The 24,419-nt window shown below is 43.3% G+C and overlaps 1 protein-coding gene across 1 annotated transcript in view; it reads left to right on the top strand.

Annotated features, from left to right (window-relative positions):
• The window catches only part of AOAH (acyloxyacyl hydrolase), a 168,305-nt gene that overhangs the window by 80,976 nt on the left and 62,910 nt on the right, over positions 1-24,419 (top strand). Inside the window, exon 12 of the mRNA XM_080818199.1 lies at positions 18,223-18,314. Coding sequence (XP_080674325.1) covers positions 18,223-18,314 — 92 coding nt within the window. The remainder of the gene's footprint in view (positions 1-18,222; positions 18,315-24,419) is intronic.

Raw genomic sequence — 24,419 nt, 5'->3', positions numbered from 1 at the left:
TATTTTAAGAAGTATTCCAGATTACTATTCCAACTATTCCAAATATTACTAGATTTCAGCATATAACATTATCAAATGTAAACAATGTCAAAAAAATCCATAAAGGTAAAAGACAAATGAAAAATGAGAACAATATGTATAACATATAAGGCAATATTTAAATCCCCTAATAGCAAACAGTTCCTGCATGTCAATAATAAAATTTTTAAATGTTTTAATAACATAACTAATAAATATAAACATAATTTAATCTTTAATTATAATCAAAGAAACACAAAACAATGGAATATCATTTATCATCTGTCAAACAGATAAAGCTTCAGAAGTGATAAAGACCTATTTTCAGCAAAGATATGATGAAATGGACATGTTCTTTCACCACCAAGAGTGTTTAAGTTGGTAGAACTTCTCTGAAAGGCAATTTGACAAAATATATAAAGTGACATGAAAATGTTGGTGGTTTTAATCATTAATTCTTCAACTGGAAGTTTACCTCTAAAACTGATTAGTCATTTGCTCAAGAATCTATGTACATGAGTATTCATCAAAGAGTTACTTGTAAGAGCAAAAATTAGAAAAGAAATTAAAAATAAAAAACAGGGATTAGACATGCAAAAATATATCCATAAAATGAAATATTATGCAACCACTAATACACATGTCATAGACATATTTCTTAGCAAGAAATATACAAATAATAACTTGTTAGGGGGCAAAATAGGTTATGAAGTAACAATGTATTAACCAGTTTTGTGAATAGGTAAGTGCATCTGTGTGTGCAAGCAAAGAAAATAATTGGAAGGTTATGGATCAGTACATTAACACTGATGTGTCTGGATTGTAGAACACTGGGTAACATTTTCTTCATTTTTCTTCAGAGAATTTGTACTATGTAGGTACCAAATATTGCAATCCAAGATCTGGGGTATCGTTTTGTTCTGTTTTGAGCAAATAGCTTAAAAAACACCAAAGCGCTGTTTTTCTTAATATTTGTAAAAGCCTTCCAAGGTAGGTGTTTTACAACATAGCTTCACTGTACACACAGATACTCAGAGAGGTTAGGTAGACTGCCTAAGGTCACACAGCTAACAGGTGGAAGATTCACTTCCTTTCCTTGTCATCTTGAATAAGCCACCTACCCAGAAACTCTGTAAATGACGGTAGGCACAGTCTCAGGCAAGGCCATGTGTTTCATGATCCAAGGGCTGTGAAAATGCTTTGGACTCCATGTTGGATTCAAACTAGACAAAAAGTAGATTCACTCACAGCTCATGCAGTGCAGTGATGGCAGCTAACCAGGCTGGTCCATGTCCTTGTGCTTGTCCTTCTTATCCCACACCGGGGCCCCTGGAGGCTGAGGTGAAGGGTGCCTCTCACTTTAGGGTTCTCCCGGAGAGAAAGGTGTCTCAGAAACTCTCACCAGAGCCAGCAGCTCACTCTATAGTGTGCGAAATCTCTGGGGAAGAGAAAGATCCACTGAGAAGCTAGCCCAGCAGTCTGGAGTCCTGACAATTGGGATTTGAATTGTAACATTTTTTAATCTGCTGTTTGCAACAACAAATTAAGTGAAATACTGCAGTTCAGCATTGTTGGTTTGGGTTGGGTTACAGGAGTCCCCTGGTTGCTGAAAGTTTGTCTTATGCCACTTTGCTTTTACAGAAGACCTATATTAGCCCACTTTCTTCCCAACCAAAAGAAATCTAAAGAAGATGTTCACTTTAAAAAAAAAGAAAAGAAAAAAAAACCCATTACCATGCTAATGTAGGTCTTTCAGAAAAGCAGAATGGCCTAACTCAAACCTTGAGAACTCTCCCTGTTTAGATAGCCAGGAAAACCTGTGTTTCCCACCCCACTCCCCTGTCATTTTTGGCAGTAAATTGTAGTCTTGAGAAATGGCCATGAGAAGGGCAATAACATAGAGTTGATGTGGAAGCCAAACTGGGCATAATGGTAATTGGGTTCATGAATCTTACCAACATGTTAATAATGCTGTTGGTGGTAGGAACAACACCACAGATTTAGTAGCATTCTGTCACCTATTTCAAGCCTTTGATGTTCTAGTATTCTCAAAGGGTCTCCCTGGGTTAACATACATCTCCAAGCTACAGATCAATCCAACCACTCCAAGCCTGGGCCACTTCTGTGTTGTGCCATTTATAAGATGGAAGATGAGACAAGGATAATAGAGAAGTATTTTGCTTAGAAAGTTAGCATTGAAAAGAAGGTATATCACCAAGTTATTATCAAAATAATGCTGTACAAACTACCCCAAGTCTCAGGGACTTAAAACAGTCCCCATTTCTTCTCACTCACACATCTGTGGGTTGTCTAGGGTCAGCTAGACCCTGTTGGTCTTGGTTCCAAGCTAAAGTTTGGGTCTAAGTCTGTACCACGTGTCTCTCATTTTTCTTGGTTGGGCAGTCTATCCAGAAAGTATTCTTTTCATGGTAATGGTGGAAGTGCAAGAGGACAAGGGCCCCCACACAAATACATTTGCTACGTCATGTCCACAATCAATACATTGGCCCAAGCAAGTCACATGGCCATGCCCAAGAGCAGTGGAGAAGCAAGTATATCTGCGCAAAGTGAGAGAGGAAAGAAAGTAAATATTTGCATTATTGTTTTATCTAATTATAAATGTTAAATATTCAATGGAGAAAAATAAGCAATACAGAAATTATTAAGAAATCATTAAAATTCTCTTTAATCCTACCACCTGGGGAGAATCATTTTAACATTTGGGAGTATCAGATTAGTTTTAAAATATTCTCTTAATATTCTTCTTATTGGGGAAAAAAGAAGATATGAAGTCAGTACTAGAACCAATTTTGAGAGTTAAAAAAAAAAATCCCCACCACCTTGAACTTTTCTCATTATTTTTCCATTCTTTCCCAGAACTTGACTCCCACTGTGCATAGACACACACACACACACACACACACACACACACACACACACATTATGTAGTTATAAGAGTGGCAAGTATGCAATTGGCCATTCTCTTTTTTTTCAATTAGCACTAATTATAATCATTTTTCCACATTGCTACTTAGTCTTTGTATTCATTATATTTGTCAGTGTTCTTTAGCATCTTTTTCAGTATACAAGCCATAATCTACTAAACCATCTGGCCACGACTGGATATTAAGCTGATTCATTTCTGGGCTACTATGGATCATATTCCTTTAAAAGAACAACAACTAATTTTTCAAACGTATCATCTATAGAATCTCTTCATTTGCCAGGGAGTCAGCATATATATAACTATAATGCCTGGCAGACATCCGTGGCATATGTTGAGCTCTGATGTCTCATGTTCTGATTGTTTGGCTTTAGTACTTGTGGCAAGTAAACAAAATATTGCCAAGTACTAACCTGGGACCAACTGTGTACCAAGCCCTGTGATAGAAGCGAATGACACAGAAGTAAAGGGCGTGGAAAGAACCAGGCCTTCAGAAGGCTTCAGGCCTTATCGGCGAATGAAGACCAGCAAATCCCATAGCTGCTGCAATGCATATGCATGCCCCGAACTCAAGGAAAGAAGGAGTTCGGGCAGTCTGGTCCTCACAGGAAGGAGTGTCCTAGCAGCAGAAAGAGCACACAAGGGCTCACAGAAGTAAGATGGTTCAGCATTCTGGGAAGAAGTCTAGTGTGGCTGCATTGATGATAATAGAATACAAAGTGGAGAAGGTATGAGAAGAGTCTAGAAAGGTGCATAGGAGCCAGATCTCAGGGGTCCTTGAGGCCACATTAAGGAATTCAGAGTTTATCCTGAAGGCAGTAGGAAGCCGCCAAGGGGTTTTAAACTGAGAAATAGCAGCAGTCATATTTAAATTTTAGAAATATCACCCTGATTCCAATGGCAAGATGGATTGGACTGGTGGGGCATGGGGGAGACAGGAAAGTAGACCAGCTAGGTTCTTTCTTGTGAAAGTGCCCTAACCTGGAAGAGTACAGTGAGGAAGAAAAGAAATGGGCAAACTCAGTAGTTATCGAGAATGCACAGTGGACATGTATTTTTCTCATACGCTTCCCACCCTGTGGACTTTACAGCCAGTTCCTGAAGAGATCAACCTCCCTGAGGCAGATGTCCTGCCTGATGGGCTTACCCTGGGGCTGTGAGGGCATCCGCATATCAGGAGAGGCTGCCGTATCGACTGCACTCCCCTCGTGCAGGTCTTCCCTGCAGGGTCGAACCAGCTTTTGGAGACTCTACTGGAAGAGTCTGTCCCCCTAAGAAACTTCTGATGCCTCTAGCTCTTCTGCATCATACCCCTAACTCCCAATAGTTATAGTGAACTTACAGTTTGTTGTCCAAACCTGAGGAAAGGGGGATCACTGCTGGTAATTATATGAGGATAATAGGCATTAACTTAGACTGGACCAGACAAACTGGGATGTATGGCCACCCAACTGATAGCATGACAGCCATGTAGGAAACTGACACCTTGAGCCAAGAGCCTTGCCCAGAGGAGAGTTTCCAGCTCCTACATTATCTCTCTATAAAATAATCTTGGACTTTTAAACAGACCTAGGTTCAAATCCTAGCTTAGCCACGTACTAATCCTCCCTGAGCTTAATTTCTTCACCTAAAAATATATAAGTAATGATAGCTATCACATCAGAAATTTGGGATGATTTTACAAGAGGATGTTTTAAAATGGACTATTTATTTCTACCTAAGTTTCAACTGAGGCCCCAAGACAATGTGGGCCAACAATTCCCACCTTCCGCAGTCAAATATCAGAAGGACTTCAGCAGAACATGCACAAGAAGGGAGTGAAAATCACTTCTGCTACCTGTAGCAGAAGGCCCACCTCAAAGGTCTAAGAGTTGAGGCAGGGCATGGCTGGTATCAGCATGGCAGTGGGGCTCAGCTCTCCCCTCAGGGAAAGGGTGGACATGCTTCCCCCTCAGAGTAGGCGACCACCAGCGGACCTGGATAGATGTCTCTGGAGACTGGGGTCAAAGGGATTGGTGTCCAACACTCTTGTGAGTAATGTAAGAGTGGTGACTGAGGAAAGAACGAATGTGTGTCCTGGGGGCAAGGACATGGACCCCAGGAAGGGAGAGCCAGCCTGGATCATTGAAAATCCTGGAGAAGATTGCCTGGAGTTGACTGCACCATGGAGGGTAAACCAGATGACCAGGGACTGGAGCACGAATACTAAAAGACTAGAGGGGGTGAAGAGAATGCACTGACTGCACCTGCAAGGTTAGTCACGTGTTCCCAGCAAGGCCTCTCAGAGCCCCCATTAGAGAGAGCCAGCTTTGGATATCAGCCCAGCCAGAAGAATCACATCTGATTATACCTCTTCTCCCTCCGCCCAGCAGCACCTGTGGTCGGAAGCCTCCGCTGTGAATTATTCATTAATTCATTTGACAATAACAATAAGAAACAATATAAGTAACATTTTTATGACCTATAACTTTATTTTCCAAAACAAACAAACAAAAAACAAGCTGGAAGGGTAGTTTTCTTTTCCATTGTTGTGAATCTCTTTGATATCTGGCTAAAGACAGCGGGATCCCCATACCTGCTTCCCTCTTCAATCTGTTTTCATATGCATGTATGTGGCCTCTTGAAAACTACATTGTACCTTCATGGGTGAAATAAAAAGGCAAATGAAAAAGGCAAATCAAACCTTAGAAGTATGAGGAAAATAGTGATCTCATAAACTCTCTGTGAGGGTCCCAAAGATTCCCAGGGTTCCCCAGACCATATTTTGAGAACCACTGTCACAGAGTTTTCCTGCTGCCTCCAATGTCTAAACTTTGAGGATTTACAAAAGAAAGATGTGGTTTTGGAGTACCACAGTGTAGTTTCCAAAATTACTTACATCTAGAAATGCCAGAAAAGAGGTACTCTAAGAATGTTTTAGGGCAAAATGGGAAACCGTCAGTACACGGTGGGTGTACTAACTTCTCAACCCAAGATTCCCAGAGCACATTGGGATATGTGAGGTTCCCCAAGAGAGTGTCCACGAGAACGCTCACTCTGCCCCTGGGTTCTACTATTTGAGAGCCTTTTAGTAATGTCACCACAAAGGAAGAGAACCTCTAACCTTTTGGCTAATTCAGCAGGTGGAACCCCTTTTAGTCTGGGTTTCTAGTCAGTGTCAGAGTCAGCAGTTAGCAGGGACCAATCAGGAAAATAAAAGCATTCCAACGAGGGGATTTAATACAGGGGATTGACTACACAATATTGGATTTAATACAAGCAACTGATTACATCGGTATTAGAACTAAAAGGGAGTTTCTGAAGAGATTAATCATTGCTGATGCTAGGCTAGCAAACAAAAAGGAAGATGGGGGTTTATCAGAAGCTAGAGCAAGGGGTGTGGCTGATGCTTAAACCTTGGCAGAGCCTGTACTGACTGCCAGAGGCACACAGACCAGCCACTACTGGGACTACTGTGAGATGTGGAGATGAGCCGGAAGTAGCAAAGGAAGTGGGAGGTTGGAGGCTGAAGGCTGCTGGAGGTTGCTGACCTCAGCTGGAAACCACAAAATAGTTCCTCTCCCACATGCCCCTCTCCCACCTGTGCCTCCCATTGGCTGGGGGATGCAGAGGTGCCTGGGAAGTGTAGTTTGCAGAGTCCAAGCCCCTTCTGCAGAGCAGAGACTAGAGGCATGGGCTTGGAGCCCAGAGGCAGTCAGTGGAATGGGGGGCCTGGTTGGCTGTCTGCATGGTTTTAGCCAATTAGAGCCTCATCCCTTTATGTCATTCTACGCTGGGACCTGTCTCATCCCTAGAGTTCCGTAAAGGCTGCTCTTCACCAAATGCCAGATCATTCCCTTATGAACTACCTTTGAGGAAGCCTTCCCAAAATGACCAGAAGAGGGCGAACAAACAGGAATCACCTTTAAAAATGAAGCTTCTGGATCTTTCTCTGAGGGCTTTGGGTGACAGGGGTTCTGAATTTGGATTCTGTAGCATTGACTTCGACACCAGAGAATACCCACCGTCCCCTGACCCCACCTGGCAATCCCTCCACGAACTCTGGTTTCATGCAGGAACCGTAATAACCCCCAAGCTGTGGTGGCCTCCCTTGGGGTCTGCCAGTGGGAGTAGGTAAGGTCAACAAAGACCCGTCAGGACGGCCCCAGCGTGTCTGGTGCTCTTCATTTGCTGCGCCAAGTCATACATCATATCATCTGGAAAGAGCAGGGAGTGCTGAAGAAAATCAGTGATTCGTTGTTTCATCATAGGCCATTCTGCCCTTCATGAGACTACTCAACATTTCTTGGCCTTTGTCTCCCTATAAAGCAGAAAATGATGCCGCAAATACATTGCCCCATCCCGACTGCGCCTGTGAAACAGACTCCGTGGCCTGGGGTATCTTTCCTGCTGCAGCCTCTTCTCTCCCCTTCTTGCCGTCCTCTCGTTAAGCAGTGTGGCACCCGAGAGGCCTGTTTACAGCTAATTAGATTAGGAGTGTGTTCATCTGGAAAGATATTTGTAGTTCAATAAAGAGAGTGTGAAGAATCACCCTACTGGCTCCACAGAAACAAGGAGCCTTGTTCCGCTGGGGGGTGGGGAGGGGGGGCAGAAAGAGGTTTTCGCCGCCTCCCTCCCTAAACAAGCCTCACTTCTCTCCAAGAGACCCGTAGTCGTCAGATGCAGAATGAGCTTCCCATGCCGCAGGAAAGATCTCAGCTTAGAAAGATTGCAAAGCAAAACAACGAGCAAATTTGAAAACACTTTCGTGCTTTTTTTTTTCTTTCAAAGGAAAAACAATCACTGCTTGAGATGTTTTGTTGAGAAAGAAAGGAAGGCAGAGAGATCATCAAGGGCAGCAGTAGATGCTGCCCTCCTGCCTCTTCCCCATCTGCTCGAAAATTATTTCCAAAATATTAAATGCTGCATTTCGCTGAACCAGAATTGCATGACGGGCTGGGGCTAGGGGAGAGAGGAGGGAGACGAGATTCTGAAATACAATTTTCCAAATGTTTATTTTGTTAGCGAAGGCTGTTGCCTGTACTATTATAAAATCTTAGCACGACCCCCGGCAGGCTGTTGTCTGTAGGGTAAGTAGGCGCAGATTGAATTTCGTACTGTGTCAAGGACAAAATGAATCCTTAATCTGGCTGCAGAAAATGCATATTCACCCGAGAGCATAGCGGCTCTAGTCTTTCAAAACCACATGTGCTTCGTTCCTTTCTTTGAGATGAGTGTACAGGTCAAGTTTGGCTGCCCTTTATTAGCCCACAGACAGTCCGGGTATTATCAGAGCTCACACCCTGACCTTCCCTAACCTGCCCTGCTTCCCGCTGGCTGGATTTAACAGTGAGCATGAGGCTTCCATGAAGCATAAAGGCTGATTTTCATGGCGCACGTAAAATATGAAAATCCTACCTCCGCTAGCTTCATGTCGACTCCAGAAATCCTTAAGGGTTAGAATACTTGATTATTGTTTTTCCAGATGAGGAAAGGCTATAGTTCTGTAAAACTGGACAAGAATACATTTTCTGCTCCTCAAACATCTTGCAGGCTGGCAGATTAAGGATGCTAACTGGTGAGAAGAGAAGCCTCAATCCTAGTTACTTCTCATTTATTCTGTCAGAAAAAGAGACCTGTGTTCATCTTGGTGAATCCTCTCCAGCAGCTCTCAGGCCACAAGAGACAGAATGTTCTTCGATTCTCATTCCCTGTTCATGGGCGCAGGCCAGATGGGCTGTTGCCTTGAGGCCTGATCAATGTAATGCCCTTTTCTCCCTGCTCAAGGTGAGCATCTGGGGCTCTTACCTGCCAGCAAAGTACAGTGTTCTTGGGGGCTCATTCTTCCAAAAACGTCTATGATCTTAGCCCTCACCAGTTTCTGCAAGAATTAAAAAGACAAACGCTCGTTGTTATGAAAAACTACAAGAGGAAATTATTTTAAGCTCCATACTTCTGAAAGGCATTTATAATTAGCCAGCCCACATGCCTCCTCTCCCAGCACACGAGATGGAGATTTCGTCAGAGACAGGCAGCATGAGTCCGTAAACACCTGTGCGAGCCAGTGTGCTGCTAAGACTCAAGGCAGTCTCTTGCCCTCAAGTTAATTATATTTACCACTTTGCTTCGCTCTCCCTCAAGTTCCCCAACCATGAAATGGGTCTCAGGGAACTAACTCATCACAGGAAAAACATTTAGAATCTTGAACCAGTGGGGATGTGGAAAGAGGAAATTTCTGGCGTTTAGAAATAATTTGGGATGGTTGGAATTGATTGCTACACCCCATTCATTCATTAGCTCATTTAGCTAATTTCTTCCATGCCAGTCCTTGGAGTAATAAGAATAGAGATAGCCCAGCCCAGCCCTTGCCCAGTGCCGGGCTTCTGAGTGATTTCCTGGGGATTTTTCTACTCAAGGCAATGGCTGGCAGATTGGTAAGAGGTGTGAGCAAAACCATAACTTCTAGAGGAAAATCAAGGGGAACATTCTGAAACACAAGGTCCAAAGATTTCAGATAGATTAAGGACAGCAATGCTAAGCCAAGAATTTAAAGACTGATTGTGAAAGAGCCCATAGGAAAATAGATCAATAAGGAGCAAAAAGGTCATGTTCTCTTGTTGGTAACATAGTTGTGAGCCAGCAAGTAGAGCAAGGAGAAGGGTAGAGCCTTTCTTAAAAGACCAGTTATTAATCCAGCAGGGTATAGGCTTAGCTGCTGTAACAAAGAATCCCAAAATCTAGTGACTGAACATGGAGATGTGCTTTCCTTTCATATAATAATCCAGAGAGAAGCAGTCTAGGGCTGGCAAGATGACCAGATCACCCTCAACATGCAGCTTCTACTCCTGGGTCTAAGGGGGCTGTTCCTGCTTTTGCCACCTCCCACCTGTAGGAAAGAAAAAGGACCAAGTGAGGACACACACATTCTCTGGGACCTCTGACTTAGAGGTGGCACACATTACTCTCTCAGACACTTCACGGTGAAGAACCCAGTCGCATGGCCACACCAGGCGACAGCAGAGGCTGGGGAGTACAGTCAGTCCCTGGCTGGGCAGCTGTGTGCCCAACGAATGCTGTGGGAATTCTATTAAAGGCAGAGAAAAAGAGATGATGGTGGACAAGTGGGGCTTTAGATGTGAAAAGCAGGCTCTAACCTCAAAGAGCTTGAAGTCTACTTGGGAGGATAGACAAGTAAACTCACAATTATAACATCAAGCAGATATTACCATGTGTTTACCAAACGCCAGGCATTGTACTTAGCATTACCTCCTGCCATACTGAAATGACTCCATTATTATGTATATTTTATAGATGACAAAATGAAGACTTAGAGAGGTTAACTAACTTATCCAAGATAATGCAGTTAACCATGGAACCCAGATAAAAACTGATTCTGTCAGACCCTAGAGCAGAAGTCAGCAGATTATGGCCCTTGGACCTAATGCAGCCCTTCACTTTTTTTTTTTTTTTTTTGTAAACGAAGTTTTAACACGCATTCATTTACATATTGTCAGTTGCTGCTTTTCCACTACCGTGGCAGAATTGAGTAGTCACAACAGAAACCAAATGGCCCTCAAAGCCTTAAATATTTACTATATTAGATGAAATATTTACTATATTAGTAATTAGCCGGGCATGCACAGGATATGACGAGAGCTGGAGGAGAGCCCCTCACAGAGAAGAGGTGAGCCAGTCAAGGAAGCCAGGATTTAGCTAACCCTTGACTAATGAGCAGCAATCAATCAGTAAAGACGGTTGAGTAGGAAGAAGAGCTTGAGACAGGCCTGGAGGTCTGAGTGGCCCACTGATAGTTGAGTGGGGTGTGAGAAGAGGTTAGGACAGGGGATGGTGCGGTGTCGTGGAGGATATTGAATAGCTACACTAGCTCTGAAAGCAGCGTTTACCAAACCTGGCCGATCGCCACAGCCATTTTGGGTACTTATTAAAAATAAGGATTCTAAGACTCCACCGCAGATCTACCCAAACAGGATCCACATCTTCAAGAAGCTCCCCACAAGATTCTGGAATACACTTCTGAAGATGGTAGGGGGAGAGTGAGAAGGCAGGGACCCTGGCCAGAGGCTCTGGTGGTAACCCAGGGCCATCCTACGTGCAGGTTGGAAGGCTAGAAGCAGTGAGGTTTGTGACAGCTTCTTGGTAGAAGGTGAAAGAGGGGAGAGCGAGAAAATGAGATCATTCTTTATGAGCGAGATAGTGGGGAGTGACACCCCAGTTCTGGCCTGGTCATGAGGTATCCCCGTGATGGCTTCCCGTCTTCTCACCTCTATAGCTTGGCTATGGACTTTGGACTTCTAGAGTCTAAGCTGGATGTTACCTCTCAAAAAGGGGGAACTACTCCATGCCAGTGCAAGTGACATCCTGGCTGCTTCAGAAATGACCAAACCTTTACAAAATCAAAAGAAACTATCTGAAGAGGGGACTCTCATAATATGATATGCATGCCTTGTTGCCTGTTCCTGGGCCTTAGAAGAGTCATTTTTTCTGTTTGTGGAAGAATTTGTTTCCCAGGCTCCGTGTAAGAATTGGGTTATGATTATTTCTGCATAACAGCGGGACGCTTGAAACTCTTATTTTCTCAGTTTTACGAATTTGGATACAGTTCTTCAATCACTCTGGAAGTAATGTTGGAGGGAATTGAATTCTGTGGAAGAAATCCAACTGCACGGTGCATTTTCATTTGGTATGGGGCAGTTAGATAAAGCATCCCTTGACTCACTCATTGAATAAATAAATCATGGGGTTAGAGCTTAAATAATAGATAAAAGGAAAGGGGAAAGAAAGAGACTAAGAGGAGCTGACAAGGTGAAAAAATAGATAAATAAAAAGAACTATATTCAGGGAAAATGATGAAAGATTGTTGCCTGCTATTCTGTCCTCTTTATATTTCCTGGTCACATTTTGCTAGCAATCTTTATTTGACTATTTCTTCACTGCCCCATAAGGTTTTGGACTGGCATAGGGTCAAAGATGAAATGCTACTCCTTTTCCCTGAAAATTACTTATTTAGCACTGGCCGAAGTCTAAATGTGCCTTCAGTAGGCATCATTGCAGGAGCTGAGCAGTTCTTATTACTGGTCATAACAACAGATAGGGCAGTAGATAACTGGCATACTGGCTATTTTGTTTTTTTTTTTTTTAAGATTTTATTTATTTATTTGACAGACAGAGATCACAAATAGGCAGAGAGGCAAGCAGAGAGAGAGAGAAAGCAGGCTCCCTGCTGAGCAGAGAGCCCGATGTGGGGCTCGATCCCAGGACCCTGGGATCATGACCTGAGCCGAAGGCAGAGACTTTAACCCACTGAGCCACCCAGGCGCCCCTATTTTGGTTTGTTTGAAGGAGACTTTGTTGGTCTTCCTTGTACATAATATGATGAATTCAGCCTTGGAATTTTGCATATGATATTGCCAACACTTTAACTCTCTCTTCCCTTGCCCCTCTTTGCCTGGCTCCCTCTTAGCAACCTCACAGGACTCACATGGGATAACATTTCTTTCAAGATTCCTTCCCTGACCCCCACATGTGGGATGGGTGTCCTTTCTAGCACCCTGGGCTTCCCTATCAATCCTGCTAACAGCTAACTCTCATTGAACACTGATGATTCTGAACTTTATGCATGGTTTTTCCATTCCAATCCTCTCAACCACCTGATGAGATAGGTGCTGTGGTGAGTCCATTGTACAGATAAGGAAACTAAGATACAGAAGAGTGAAAGCAAATCTTCAAGTTTACCCAGCTGGGAAGTCTTTATTTTCCAGCCTGTGAGCTCCCAAAAGGAGGAAGTTGTGGCTGCCCAGTACGATGGTCAACAGAGCACCTGGCACGGGCTGGCATTAATGTTTCTGTCCCTCCCTCTATGCTCCCTTTCTCTGTATGTTTAATGAATTACTGGGCCACAGGGACCTCAGTAGGAGACTCACTTGACTGCATATGGGATTCTAAAGTTTGAAGAATCAAATTTGGAGTTAAATTGCGTTCTTGGGGTTGTCTATATCAAAGCATTAGCTTATGTGAATGAGGCTGCCCGACCGAGTTAAGTAAGAAATTGCAGAGGCAGAAACCAGATGAAATGCACTTTCCCTGCTCTCCCAGAGCTTCATCTGCCAGGCCGCACGGGAAGATAAACCTTCAGGTCAGCAATGTGTGTTGTGTGCCCTGACTGCCTCTCCCCAGATGCGAAGACAGAACAGGCCCTGGGAATATGTGAATGGGGTGTGTATGTAGGTGTCGGCTTAGGGTCACAGATCATTTCTGTATGCATCCCCAAAATACTCATGCTGTACTCCTCATAAGTTATGTAGGGCTTCCATGTAAGAAAAACAGAAAGGAAAAATGGCGGCCACTCCTGGGTTATCTGTAGCTTTCTGAACTTTTCAGCCAAAGCAGTATCCAAAAGACCATCCACTCAGTAGACACCCAGGAACCCTCATTTTCAATAACTGGCAGACCCAGCTTAGTCACATGTGTGATTCTGTGAGATTTGGCAGTTTAGGGGACAAGCAAGGACCGTTATAACTCCGGCATGCTCCAAACCTCTCTCTTCCTAGCCACCAGAACCTGGGTTCAAATCCCCACCCCCTACTACCAGCTCTGTGACCTTGGCAAGTCACCCAAACTCCTTCTGAATTCTGTCTGCCATAGTCCCGTGCTGCCCAGTTCCTCCCCAGAAAATAGACTCCTCTGTGACCCAGAACCAGTGATGGGAGGGGCCACGGTAAACATTTTTTTTGTTGTTTTTTGTTTTTTTTTTGTAGGTTCAAGTAGGTTGAGGCATGCTCATTCAATTTACTGCTGTTTGTCTGAGGCCTGGGTACTCATTGCTTTTTGAGAGGTAGTGTCCAGCGTCTGACACAGGTAGTTTCTCAAAAAGTGTTTGTAGGAGGGAGAGTGGAAGGAAGGAAAAAGTGAGTCCCTGTCTCACAGAGATGTTTGATGAAGTTAAACAGGGTGTGTAAGTTTCCACGTCTCAGTGCCTGGCACATAAGGGAAATTCATTACTTGTTCCCTTCCCTACTGTGGCCTAAAACGCAAAAGTTATCTGGGAAACATAGCACATGCAAGCATCATGAATGGATACACGTTCCCTTACAGGATCTATTCACATGTCAAAGTCTAAAGGAATGGGACCAGAGCAGGAGAGTTTGTGTGAAGGTCAAGGAGGGCCCTTCAAGTTTCGTGAGTTGGGATTCCTATAAGGAAGGGCTTTAGGTAGTGGCAGTGATAGGAGGAGGAGTGGCAGGGGTGATGAGATTGAGATGCAAGCTGAATGGGGAAGTCCTAGAGCGGGCCTTTGGGATTGGAAGGCAGAAGTGGAAGGGTAGCCTCATCTACGCCACCTGCAGGACAGATGAAGTAGTGGCAGAGCAGCCGGTAGCCTCGCCTTCCCAAAGCTAAAGAGAGAGCAGCCTCTGATTCCCAGGCCTTGAGATTCTTGCACCATTATCAAAAGACCGGCCTAAGAGCTATCTTCTTCTTTGAATAAAACAACAAAACCTGTCTGCTTTGACAGTTTAGTTCCTGGGAGATAAATTTTTAAATACTAATTTAACTGAGGATGGTGTTTTTCATTTATTTTTCCAACGGAATATTAGCTGCAGGTTCTGCCAAGTGACTTTCTGTTATTTGAAAATAAACAACTTAGCTCTAACCCAGTTAGCAGTATTGGAAAAGGGAATACATAGCATTGCTGGATAGGGAGGGCTCGAGTGGAAACAGTGAAATAAAGGCATCAAGAATATAGTCCCTTTATCGTTGGAATATTGGCACGACCAGATGAATGTGTGATTGATACCATTACTCTCTTTCTCTCACTGAAGATGGTTTTAAGAAACCCAAATATAAGTTGCTCATTGAGGTTAGGGCTTAAGATATACCCAAATCCAAAGTATTATGTTTTCTGAATATGCATTAATGATGAGAACCAGTGGGCTTACTCAGTGCACATACACACACAGAATAATGTTAAAATATTACACAAATATAGTATATACATGCCAGTTATGACATAAAAACATTTTATGTCACTGATAAAATCAGAATAACATCCGAGGCAGTGCTATAGTTGACTTAGTGCTCACTGAGCATCTGATGCTCTTTACAAATTGGGGAAATTTTTCTTGGTAAATATTAAGTCTTTCCACATATGTACATTTAAGGTACATTTAAGACGAGTTTCCTGAGAACATAAATGCTCAAGAGGAATAAGCAGGAGTTGATGAGGGAGATCTTAATTTGCATCTTTCCTGCCTTAAATGCCTGAAATATCTTGGGTATAATGTTGCGTGAATAAGGCTTTTAGTGTTTAATGTGATATGACTTAAACATTCTCTTTTTCTAGGGTCTGTAAAACCTTTGCTATTAATGGCCATTACTTCTCATTTTTATCTACCAGATTTACTAAGGAAGAAAATGTATGTCGAGGCTTCCATTTGCCTGCTCAAATCTGTTGTATTATCTGGCAATAAACTTCACTTCTCTTAAACCTGGGACAATCCACTTGGCAAGGGACACTAGGTGACCATCCAAGCATGATCCTTTACATAGTGTAGGGCTTCCACTTGTCAACCTGCTCTCCTCGCTGTCCTTAGATCTTCCTGACATTCCTGTTGAAGTAGAGAGAGTAATATTCGATAGCCGTCAGAGATAGCAAAACTGACACAATAGTAAAGTTCATCTTCCCTGATTTTGCACAGCTAGGAATAGTAGAACTTCGCCATAACACCGTAAGTGAAGCCTAAAACACTTAACCAGGAAAACACAGATGTGTGTTATGTCAGAGTTAATCAAGTGACAGGGAGAAACCTATGCAGCGGACCTTCCTGGGCCTCCCAGGGCCCCGGGAGCCAGATGCAGACCCATCCTGGTCCCCACTGTGATTCAGCATCAGCTGCCATCTGCTCTGGCTTAAATCTTGGAAGGGATGCTTCCAGGACTGGTTGGGGCTTCTTTGAGAGCAGCAAGAAGTCCCAGAGTCTCCCACGTGTTTGAGATTCATTTCCTCAGATTGATCCAGCAACTGGTCAGTTAACTGAATTGAGAGACCCCGCTTCCCAAGATGAGGTTGCCGGCCATTTCCTCACCTGTCCTACCCCTCCCTCCCCATTTGCTCTTCCCCAGCTGGGAAGATAAACACTTTACCAGCCACCCCCCCCCCCCCGCCTGAGAATGGGGCTGGATGGGATATGGAAACCACTGCCAATGTGTCATGTCCAAATTGTGGCATTTTACCGTACTGGGAAAGCCAGCCACAGAAGTCGGAGCTCCTGCATTTCTAAAGTAAAGTCTTTTCCTACTTTGCTGGCACGGTTCCGAACTGCCATCCCCTCCATTCTGGTTCCAGGCTGCAGAGAGCATCAGACTCGTCTCCCTGTGCCAGCAGGGCTCCTGTCTCACTCCCTAGGAAAGGTGGAGCCAGCTGCCCCGAATGAGAAGCCTAGTTCGCTGCCTGCCGGTTCCCCAAATCTGGGGTGGTCATTATGCAGATGACTAGAAAAAGGACAGAGAATGGTTGCCAGGAGTGTTGTGTCCTTCTTTTAACTTCCAGTGTCTTCTACAGGCTGCTAGCTTACTTAGCACAGCACATGAATTCTGTCTTCATCTCACAAGCTCCTCACTTATTCGCTATCTCCTCTTAAAACGTCTGATGAGTTTCATCCATTCTGCTTGTTTTCCTTGTCTTCTCTGGAAGAATTGAATATTCTCAGATTCTACAGCAAACACACTTTGTAAGCAGAAAGACCTAGCAAAAAAATAAGATTAAAAAAAAGAGAGAAAAAACATTTGATTTATGCTGGCAACAGAAAGAAAAATCAAGAGAGTATCTGACTCACAATAATGGTGGAGTGTTGAGCAGAAAGTGGTGGGTGCCTCCTGCTAAGGAGGGGGAGATGGGTGACAAAGTGCCAGTCACTGGAACTGCATGGTGCTTCAAGACTCATCAGGAGCCTTTTTTCCATGACCTTGTCTCTACTTCTTTGATGGAGAGACATTGTAACTGATACATTAGTATTGTTATATAATTCATACCTAATTATTATAATTATTAATGATAATACACCATTGTTGTTGTGAATTAACATTGTCAGTCCCAAGAAGCCATCCTTCTGAGTCACATCTCTGCCACTTCCAGCCTCTCCTGTGCTGGAAATCACACTTGGGACAGGTATAAGGATGGGGCCCTCATCAACCTCCCCCACATCCACTCCCAGCCCCTGGCAACCACCTTTCTACTTTCTGTTTCTATGAGTCTGACAGCTCTAAACACCTTATATACATGCAGTCGTACAGTATTTATCTTTTTTGTGAAACTGGCTTATTTCACTTAGCATAACGCTCTTAAGTTTCACCTTGTAGCCTGGGTCAGAATCTCCTTCTTCTTAAAGGCTGAGTAGTATTCCATTGTATGTCTACAACACAGTTTGTGTATTGAAACTCAAGTTTAACTGGGCGTCCTCTATTTTTACCTGCTAAATTTGGCAACCCTGTTCTGAACACATCAGTCTAGATAAGCTGCTTCTAGAAATTAGACCAGAATAGAGGTTGATCCCAGAAGGCCTTTATAAAAGGAAAAATAAGGGGACATAGCTGACATCATTTTTTGGCTGTTGATTTTGCATAAACCATAGAAACATGGTTCAAATGAATCCTGGTTTTGTCAACACTCTGTGTCAGGAGTTCTTGAACTGGAGTCTGTGCTAGAGAGGCAGGGGGTCTGTGAACCCCTTGAAATCGTAGACCACGTTTGAGTATATGTGCATCTTTGGGAGCAAAGGAGCCAAAATTAGATTCTCACAGGTGCCTGAGACTCCCAAGGAGGTCAGGAGACCATATCTTATTGACTGAGGGCATAGCTTTGAACTCAGGGAAGACATTTTTGCTGGAGGCTTGGGTATTATTACTCTTTAGACAGTTGATTTCCTGAATATCTCAACTAAAATATGAAGAAAATTCAGCACATTTAAAAGAGTGGAAAGTTTACCCATCTACTGAAGCATCCCTTTCAAATGAGGGATGAGCTGAAGCTGCCATGCATTTCACATCTTTCACAGAAGCTGAATGGAAGCCAGTTCATGAGTGATGCTGATCTTTGTGAAGCTTCTCTTGATAGAGAGGCATATGCTTCATATATGTCAAAGTCTCTCAAAGAGATTAAGAAAAAGAGAGTAAGAGAGGTAGAGAACAATGCCTAGGCAATCAATAATCTTACTATCTATAAAAAACAAATGACCATTTTTATAATCACCACTTTATTTTTTCTTTAGAAATCCTTCATCGATTTACCAGTAGCTCTTACCAATGAGCTTGACTGGCCCCAACTCTCTGGTGTTACTGGGTTTCTGGACTCCATTAGTGGGTATGTATGTTTGACTACCTTTAAGCCTTTCAATGTATCTATGTAAGGAAAGAACAAGAAATGGGGCTTGTTCCCAGGATGTTGAAATGGGAATCATTAGGAATTTCTTCTAGAACATGAGTAATAAACTAGAAACCCATCACTGACATAGAGTGCACTATGCAGTGGGATATAATGCAAATTGTATTTTTTTATTGACATATAATGTATTATTTGTTTCGGGGGTACAGGTCTGTGATTCATCAGTCTTACACAATTTGCAGTGCTCACCATAGCACATACCTCCGCAGTGTCCATCACCCAGCCACCCTATCCCTCCAACCCCCTCCATTCCAGCAAAACTCAATTTATTTCCTGAGATTAAGAGTCTCTCATGATTTGCCTCCCTCTCTGGTTTCATCTTGTTTCACTTTTCCCTCCCTTCCCCTATGATCCTCTGTTTTGTTTCTCAAATTCCTCGTATCATTGAGATCATATGATAATTGTCTTTCTCTTATTGACTTATTTCACTTAGCATAATAGCCTCTAGTTCCATCCATATCATTGGCAATATTTCATTTTTTTTTAAGATTTTTATTTATTTATTTGACAGACAGAGATCACAAGTAGGCAGACAAGCAGGCAGAGAGAGAGAGGAAGGGAAGCAGGCTCCCCGCTGAGCAGAGAGCCCAACATGGGGCTCGATCCCAGGACCCTGAGCTCACGAGCTGAGCCGAAGGCAAAGGCTTTAACCCACTGAGCCACCCAGGCGCCCCGGCAATATTTCATTTTTTGATGGCTGCATATATATACCACATCTTCTTTGTCCATTCATCTGCTGAAGGACATCTAGGTTCTTTCCATAGTTTGGCTATTGTGGACATTGCTGCTATAAACATTTGGGTGCACGTGCCCCTTTGGATCACATTTGTATCTTTGGAGTAAATACACAGTTGTACAGTTGCTGGGTCATAGGGTAGCTCTATTTTCAGCTTTTTGAGGAACCTCCATGCTATTTCCAGAGTGGCTGCACCAGCTTGCTGCAAATTGTATTTTATCACTGCTAGCAAGGAGGGAGTACTCCTGCTGCAGGGGCACTAGAGTTGACCTCTAATGGAAAATACATAAACACATCACTGAATTTTTCTCACTCAGGGGACAAGGATGTTTATGATTATTCACTCTCAGAAATTAATATTTATAAAGGTAATGGCTAAAATTAACAGGCAAGTCACAAGGTCCTGGAATCACCCTGGCTTTAATGCTTTGGATTTGAAGATGGAGACAATGTACGGCAACTCTGAGTGACACACAATCCCAATTTGCTGTGTGTGATTGGGTGCTGACTCAGAACGTGGGAACGGCCATTCATAGGTTAGCACCCAATTTTTTAATTTAATAGAGGACATTGTGTATCATGAATAATTCAGTTGATTATTATCTTACTGTCTTCTCTCATTCATCTAAGTACTCATTAAATACCACCTCATCAGGCACAGAAGCTACAGATACTTCAAAGGTAAATAGGGCTTGACCGATCTCTACAGCCAATTACAACCGAGTAGGGCAGATAAGGCAATGTACAAATGATGATAGTAGAAGAGAGATGTGCCAAAAGACAACTCTCAACACAGAGCTACAGATTCATTGAAGAAATAATGCATAGAATTTATCAACGGCCACTTCTATGGGGAATGTTAGGCAAGGGGGCCCAAACCCTGAAGGATTTATGAGATTGGGGTAATGAAAAAGGTAGAGAAGAAAGTAGGAAAGGTAACCATAATTACTCATAATTATGTAGGAATCATCTGTGAATGTAGGGAAAGCAGAGGAGAGGCACTTTCAAGTTTAGGTGTAGTTTTTCAAGTTTAATCATGTGAAAAATTAGGTTAGCGTAATAATAGTAAGAGTGATAGGGAGAGTAAGAAGTAACCTTTGTGAGGCATTCACTATATACCAATCACTGTCCTGAGTGTTACATAGAGGTTTTTCTCATTTCATCTCTATGCAAGGGAAATGGCATTGATTTCTTTCACAGCTGAGGAATCTAAGGGTTAAGTAGACAGGTTAAACTTGACCAGGGTCCCATGTTAATAAGAAGTGTTGCAACCTCTCGTCATGGAACCTGACGTCATGTTGTCTCAGAGAGTGATTTGGTGTGGGTCTTCCTAGCCCCCAGCTCCCAATCTTTGTGTGCTCTTTCATTCCAGCCATGGGAACGTGGCTCTCTGGAGTCTTTGTCACTTTGTCTGAGGGCATGGCTACAGGCTGGAGAAATGACTAAAAGCTAAAGGAGCCCTTCCCCAGGGAGATGTGGCATGCATTGCCTCAGAGGTCGTTCAGGGAGCCCCTTGCTAGGGCACCCATGCTGCCAGTGGTCTGGGGCCCCTATGCCCTAGCCTTGGACCCTCTCTCCTTAGCTGCATCTTCGGTTGTCTTTGTCACCTGGACTACATCTAGAGATGGCCGGGCTGGAGCAGCTTCCTAGAAGAAAGACTCTTACTGATCTCCCACTGCCAACATTAGAACTGAGAAAGTAATATTTAAGTGGGCCTCCACCATCCAGCCGTGTATAATACCACCTAGAAGTTTCTCTGTATTAAGGCTTTTATGACAATAACAAAAGGAATTCATTAAGAGAGAGAAGTGGACATCATTTATTATAATTTTAATGGAAGCTTAACTTTAAGTTAAACCCTGTAAAATTCGGCCACTTTTTGGCCTAAAGCCTCACAGAGTTGCCATTGAAGAAATACCAGACTGATGTTTAAAATTAATTGCCAAGTACCTTAAATCTTCCCTGGACTCATGCAAAGAATGAAAGACTTCACTCAGCAGGCCCAGCCGAAGTGAAAACTCGTTTGCTCATTTCTTTCCACTTAAAACGCACACTCACCAACAGGTGCCCCACATCTCCTGCATTGAATTTTCCCGCAAACTCTACCCCAAAATAGCTCCTGCTCCCAAGCACACTGTTCAGTTGTTTTAGGGGTTTTCTCTGGGGCTGGGGATTTTGGGGGGGGGGGCTGTCATCCCATCAGAGCCCAGCGGGCAGCCAGATCTTCCTTAAGAGAAAGGCAGTGGAGAGAAAGGGAGAGGAAAGTTGCCAGTCTTCAGACACGCACAGGTTATAATCCTTCTAAGGGCTGTGCAGAGACATTCTGACTTCATCTCACAAAGGCAGCGACTGTCTAGGTGCGTGTTATGTGAACACAGGGGCATGCTGAGCTAGTCTGTGCTGACTTTGCACAGTGTGAGACTCTGTGTTGCCATTTACAAAAACTCAGTCTGCCTGTACAGATCCCACAGTATGACTCTGAGTGCTGTCCATATCTGTTGTTTCTAAGGAGGTGCGCACCCTCACTGGTGGGCTGTCAGGTCCCCTACCCTGCCAGAGCTTTCCTCTCTCTGTGTTTCTGGGGCCCCAGGCTATCTGGTTGTTTCTTTTTGCTACCTGTTTCTGTGTTCTCTGCCTGTGTCCTCTGCCACCAGCTGGAATGGGAAAAAAATATATTCAGCTCCTTTTGATAGAAAAGGAACTTCTCTGTCTGGAATGTGAGTTGCCTTGGATTCCCCCATTAGGCAGACCCGGAGCATGACACCCGCTGTGTGTCACCATTCAGGATGTGTCCCCCCCCACCCCAGCAGTAGGTCCTGTTAAACTAGCTCTGTAATCTCATGCAAATCATACCTGCAGATAATCTATGCTGAGCCAGTCTCCTTCTTAAAAGAAGGAAGATTTGTAAAGTGTAAAAAATATTAAAGATTAGTGTATGATGAAGATCCTCTTCCGTTGGAATCGGGGGAGTGAAAAGAATGTTGACCCAGAGGCAGCATTTGTGAGCCATGTAGAGCTTCCACAGGCATTTTGAGCAAATGTCCTTTTGAGTCCAAATGCTTATCAACACAGGATAGAATGTATTGATTTCTCTGTTCAGCTGGATCTCTAGAAAGCGCTTCCTGTTATCTGGGATCAGCCTCATGCTTTGTGTATTAACAATGTTCTTTGTAATTGTACCTTTGAAAGCAAAAGAATGCAGTTTGGAGAGAAAATGGTTGCTTTCCTTTTTCCAATATACCCTTCAACTGTCAAATTTTAATATCTTTTTTATAAGATAAATGTAACTAATTGAAATTACATGCATGTATTAAAAGACAAACACAAGTCCTTACTTTTACAAATCTTTACATTCTGAGGTACCTGGATGGCCCAGTTGGTTAAGCATCTAACTCTTGGTTTTTGGCTTGGGTCATGATCTCAAAGTCATGAGATGAAGCCCTGCTCAGGCTCTGCATTGAAAGAGCGTGGAACCTGCTTAAGGTTCTCTCTCTCTCCCTCCCCACCACCACAGCTAGCACATGTTCTCTCTCTCTCTCTCTCTCTATCTCAAAAACAAAAACAAAAACAAAAACCAGAAACAAAAAAAACCTTACATCCTTCAGTTGAGTCAACATTAACAAAAATCTGTTCTCTTAACTCTCAGGCTCCAGAAAATTCAAAAAGCAATTTCCTGTAAAACCATGTGTTTTGTCTTCACAATGTGATCCAGAAAGCAGTTGAGTGATTCAAAGGCAAAAACATAAAACAAAACCCACCTTGTGAGGCTGGGAGCCCAATGATAACTAACATTGGGAAGGAGAACTATAACTGTGAGTGAGAAGAAAAGGGTATTTTTTCCTAAAGATTAAAAATAGTACTTCATGCTCAGATCACCTTCAAAAGCAATTAGTGGAAGAGAAAAATCCTATTTAAGGTAAAGAATCCAAGGCCCAGAAACAAATATGGAAATACAGGGAATAATACCAAAATTTAGGAAGGAAGGACTTCCAGTTTAAAAGAAGGGGCAGGGGGTGGGAGGTTGGGGGAACCAGGTGGTGGGTATTAGGGAGGGCACAGATTGCATGGAGCACTGGGTGTGGTGAAAAAACAATGAATACTGTTACGCTGAAAATAAATAAAAAATTTAATTAAAAAAAAAAAAAGAATATGGTATCATGGTGTGCCTGAGTGGCTCAGTCAATTAAGTGTCTGCCTGTGGCTCAGGTCATGGTCCTGGGTTCCTGGGATCGAGACCCACATGGGGCTCCCTGCTCAGTTGGGAGCCTGCTTCTGCCTCTGTCTCTCCCCCTGCTTGTGCTCTCTCCCCTCCTCTCTGTCTCTGTCAAATAAATAAAATCTTTAAAAAAAAAAAAAAAGCAGTATCTAAAATTCCAGAGCCCTGTGAGTCATGTGGAGGAGTAGGAGGAAGATCACGTTTACACATACAAGGGTTCTGGTTCTGTACGGCCCTCAGTGGAATAGATAGCATCCCTGGACCTCATTTATATGTTCGAGTTGAGTTGTACCTAGCCATCTCTGAAGTTCTCCCCAGTGTTCAAGTTTAGCGGCTACAGGGCAATGTGTTATTTAAGTCCACAACCGACCTCATGATGCTAACTGGTTTAGAAGCGTTGGAGGAAGCTGGTGGGGAATGATGCTCCTGCTTCTCCCCACCAAATATTTTTCTCCATCCCTTAACTAGCTGTGCCTTCAGGCAAGACCTGGCTAATTTAATGGGTCAGAGCCTGAAACATTCTAAGAACATGTTTCTCTAGGGCCAGCATTGCTGTGCCATAAAGTTTGAAACCCTGAATAGTAAGCCCTGCACTGTGTGATACTGGGTGCTGGACCAGCTATTAATTTAAGTGGCACTCCATAATTGTCCTTTATGGGTACTTTTTCCTCCAGGCAAACCTCGGCAAGGGAAACAGATAACACCAAACACTTAACAAAATAACCACTTGAACCCAACTGCATATAACCTGAGCATTTATGGTTGTCCAAATCCCCTTCTGAACGTGGAGCCGGGGATGGTCCAGTCAGTAGAGTTCTGCAGGCCAGGGCTAAATGGTAGAGAAGTCCTTCAAAGCTGGAGGGCAGAGGAGACTGGGAGGAAAAACAGGGTACCAATCAGAGCTTTAAAAAAGAAGGTGAAGCTAACCATAGAAAATCAAGAAAGCTAAAGAACCAAGAGCAATTACCGAAGTTATCATATCAAGCAGGAGGAATATGAATGAGAGCAGTGGGTCAACATAAGTGGATGCAAACTACTTGGAATTTTCTAGAGTAAATGTTGCTCCCTCTGC

The sequence above is a fragment of the Martes martes genome (assembly GCF_963455335.1).
Source record: "Martes martes genome assembly, chromosome: 11".
In the NCBI taxonomy this organism is placed as follows: Eukaryota; Metazoa; Chordata; class Mammalia; order Carnivora; family Mustelidae; genus Martes; species Martes martes.
The sequence above is the reverse complement of the archived record's forward strand: the minus strand, read 5'-3'. Positions and strand labels throughout refer to the sequence as shown.